Below are 2,801 nucleotides of genomic sequence, written 5' to 3'. Positions count from 1 at the left end.
CTTAAATACACTGTCCCTGACTTCCCCCTGCCCTAAATCAGAGTCTCCTGGGGTAAGTGCAGGATTTTAAACAATCTCCCCAGGCAGTTGTCATGCACACTGAAGGTGCAAAATACTTCTTTGAAAGAAACTCAACAAGTAGCAATAAAATGGGACAGATGATGAGCTCCCCATCACTGGAGGTGTACAAGCAGATACATCAAGCATTCAGTGGGCAGAAAATTATTGCCTCCTATGTCTAAGTCAGCAAGGGAGGCTTCTCAGATGCTGTGGAAAGTAGGGTTGTGATGTATTACAGCCCTGATTCCAAGATGGAGATTCCACATTGGATATATGTTCTCTCACCTCTGAGGAGCACGTGATTCTCCAGGACTGCTGTAGTGTCATCCCGAGCTCTTCCACGCAGGCCTCGAACTTCCCCTGGATCTGTCTCTGCATGCTTGTGGATGCTTTTCTGGGCCTCCACCTGTTACTGCGTGGCCTCCAGGGGCCCGGGCCGTTAAATGTGCACCGGCCCACGGTCAGGGTATCTGAACAGCAGATCCTGGAAGCCCTCCTGGATCTGGGCCTCGGACCCCACGTTGAGGTTGAACCAGGCCCTCCAAGAGGTGGGTTCTGCTGGGTGTTGGGGCCCCAAGGAAGAACACGTCCAAGACCAAAGAGATGGTTACTGGGGAGAAGGGAGTGTTCTGTCCAGAGGCACCCAAAGCCACATGTCTGTAGAGGCTGAAGGCAAAGCCTACATTGCTCTCAGAGATTTTGGGGCAGTCCAAGGCTGTCCTGGGGGCTGGAGTTGGTGAGATCAGAATCTTCTTGGTTAACCAGGGCCAGACAGTGAGCCACAGCCATGAACACGGTGATCGGCAGCCACCACCGACAGATCTCCATCCTCGGGGCTCCTTGGTCTGGAAACAGGGGCAGGAAAGGACAACAACAATGACAAAAGTAATAGTAATAAGTGATATTACTAATTCTCGGAGTGTCTGCTCTGTGCCAGGCACTGTGCAAATGCTTCAGGGTCATGACCTCTTTTTTAAAAATTATTTAAACTCTTTATTTTATATTGGAGTACAATTGATTAACAATGTTTTAGTTTCAGGTGTACAATAAAGTGATTCAGTTATACATATACATATATCTATTCTTTTTCAAATTCTTCTCCTGATCTACAGAATATTTTTTTCATCCTCACCACAGCCCAGTGAGGAAGGAAGGCACTGTTTTCACATCCCCATTTGACAGAGAAGAAAACAGAGGCTTGGGAAGGTGAAGGAGCTGCCCAAGGTCAAGCAGCTGGTAGGTGGTGGAGTCAGGACTGAACCCAGAGCCTGGTGGGGGGCGGATTCATGACCAGATGAGCGGATCATCTAGCAGACAGCCTGTCTGAACAGAAGCGCCTGTACCTTGTGCACCTGCTGCGAGCGCCTGACACAAGCCAAGGACTGCTGGCAGCCAGCAGTATCTGTAAGAGGCACAGAGTGGAATCCGCCCTACAGAATGTTTCTTTTTTGTTTGTTTGTTTTGTTTTGATTTTTTTGCGGTACACGGGCCTCTCACCATTGTGGCCTCTCCCGTTGTGGAGAACAGGCTCCGGACATGCAGGCTCAGCGGCCATGGCTCACGGGCCCAGCCGCTCCGCAGCATGTGGGATCCTCCCAGACCGGGGCACGAACCCATGTCCCCTGCATCGGCAGGCGGACCCTCAACCACTGCGCCACCAGGGAAGCCCCACACTAGATTTTTTTAGGTAGAATTGTGAAGGACAAGTGGTCTCTCTCCCTACACTGGTTGTGTTGAGCCTCTAGGAGGTTCCTGGGACAGACCTTAGTTCTCTGGTTTTCCTGCTCTAGCTCAGCCCCAGGGACAGGCAGACTCAGCTTGGCTAGTCAGAGAGTCTAAGTCAGCCCTCCCTCCAGGGGCCTCTGCGGACCAAGATCTTCCCAGGATCCTCTACGTCCCAGCATCTCCCAGGACCCTTGGACTCTGGTCTCCAGGTGCTTGTCTGCCCATGAGACAGGAAACCTCCCACTGGTTGTTCCTGCAGGTCCCCTGCAGCTCAAGGCCCCATCAGTGTGCAATACAACTTGATTACTAGCTATTGATTAATATCTTCCTTCCATGACTTGTCAACCATTTTTTTTTCTCTAGGCTTCTTATCAGCAGCATTTAAACGTGCTCACTTTTCACTCAGCTTTCAGTTTTCAAAAATATATGTTTTCCTCTCTTTTCCCCTCCAGCTCCCCCTTGTTTCTCTTTGTCTTTGATGACAAATTGCTAGAAAGAAATGTCTCCCCTTGCTGTACCCCTGTGCACCACTGATTCTCTTCGAAACTCTACAATCTGCTTCCTCCCCGCATGTCTCAACTGCCATTGCTCCTGTGAGCCGCCGAAGACCCCAGTTGGTAGGTCCAGCCTATCCTGTGGACACTGTCCTTTCCTCTCTCCCCACGTGTCCCCTCTTCCTAGTCCTTCTCTGTCTCTTTGGGTGCCCTCTCTTCCTTTTCCTTGTCCCCTAAGTGTGGTCATTCCTGATGACGGGGTCCCAGGCTCCCCTCTCTACACGCTCTCACCAGGAAGTCTCGTCTCTCCTCTGCATTAGCAGATTTCCAGGCCCTGCTCAGATTTCCTTGCTGAATGCCAGATCTGTAGAAGCAAATGCTCACTGTTCTTTTCGTCGCGGATGCCAGCCAGGCATCTCAGGTCTATATGGGAGCTCAGCCTCTTGCTCACAAATCACCGTCCTCTCCCTACGTTACCCATCTCTCCAAATGGCTCCCTCCAGTTTCTTTAGCTCCTAAGCT

General features: G+C 50.9%; 1 protein-coding gene across 1 annotated transcript; it reads right to left on the bottom strand.

Moving 5' to 3' along the window:
• Positions 1-499: 499 nt before the first annotated feature.
• Positions 500-888, bottom strand: LOC112408326 (putative serpin A13). The gene is given in 3 exon segments (XM_024757938.1): positions 500-593; positions 595-777; positions 779-888. Coding segments are annotated over 3 exon segments (387 nt in total).
• Positions 889-2,801: the final 1,913 nt, after the last annotated feature.

This window comes from Neophocaena asiaeorientalis, unplaced genomic scaffold (genome assembly GCF_003031525.2).
Source record: "Neophocaena asiaeorientalis asiaeorientalis breed wild unplaced genomic scaffold, Neophocaena_asiaeorientalis_V1.1 scaffold476, whole genome shotgun sequence".
Classification (NCBI taxonomy): Eukaryota; Metazoa; Chordata; class Mammalia; order Artiodactyla; family Phocoenidae; genus Neophocaena; species Neophocaena asiaeorientalis.
The sequence above is the reverse complement of the archived record's forward strand: the minus strand, read 5'-3'. Positions and strand labels throughout refer to the sequence as shown.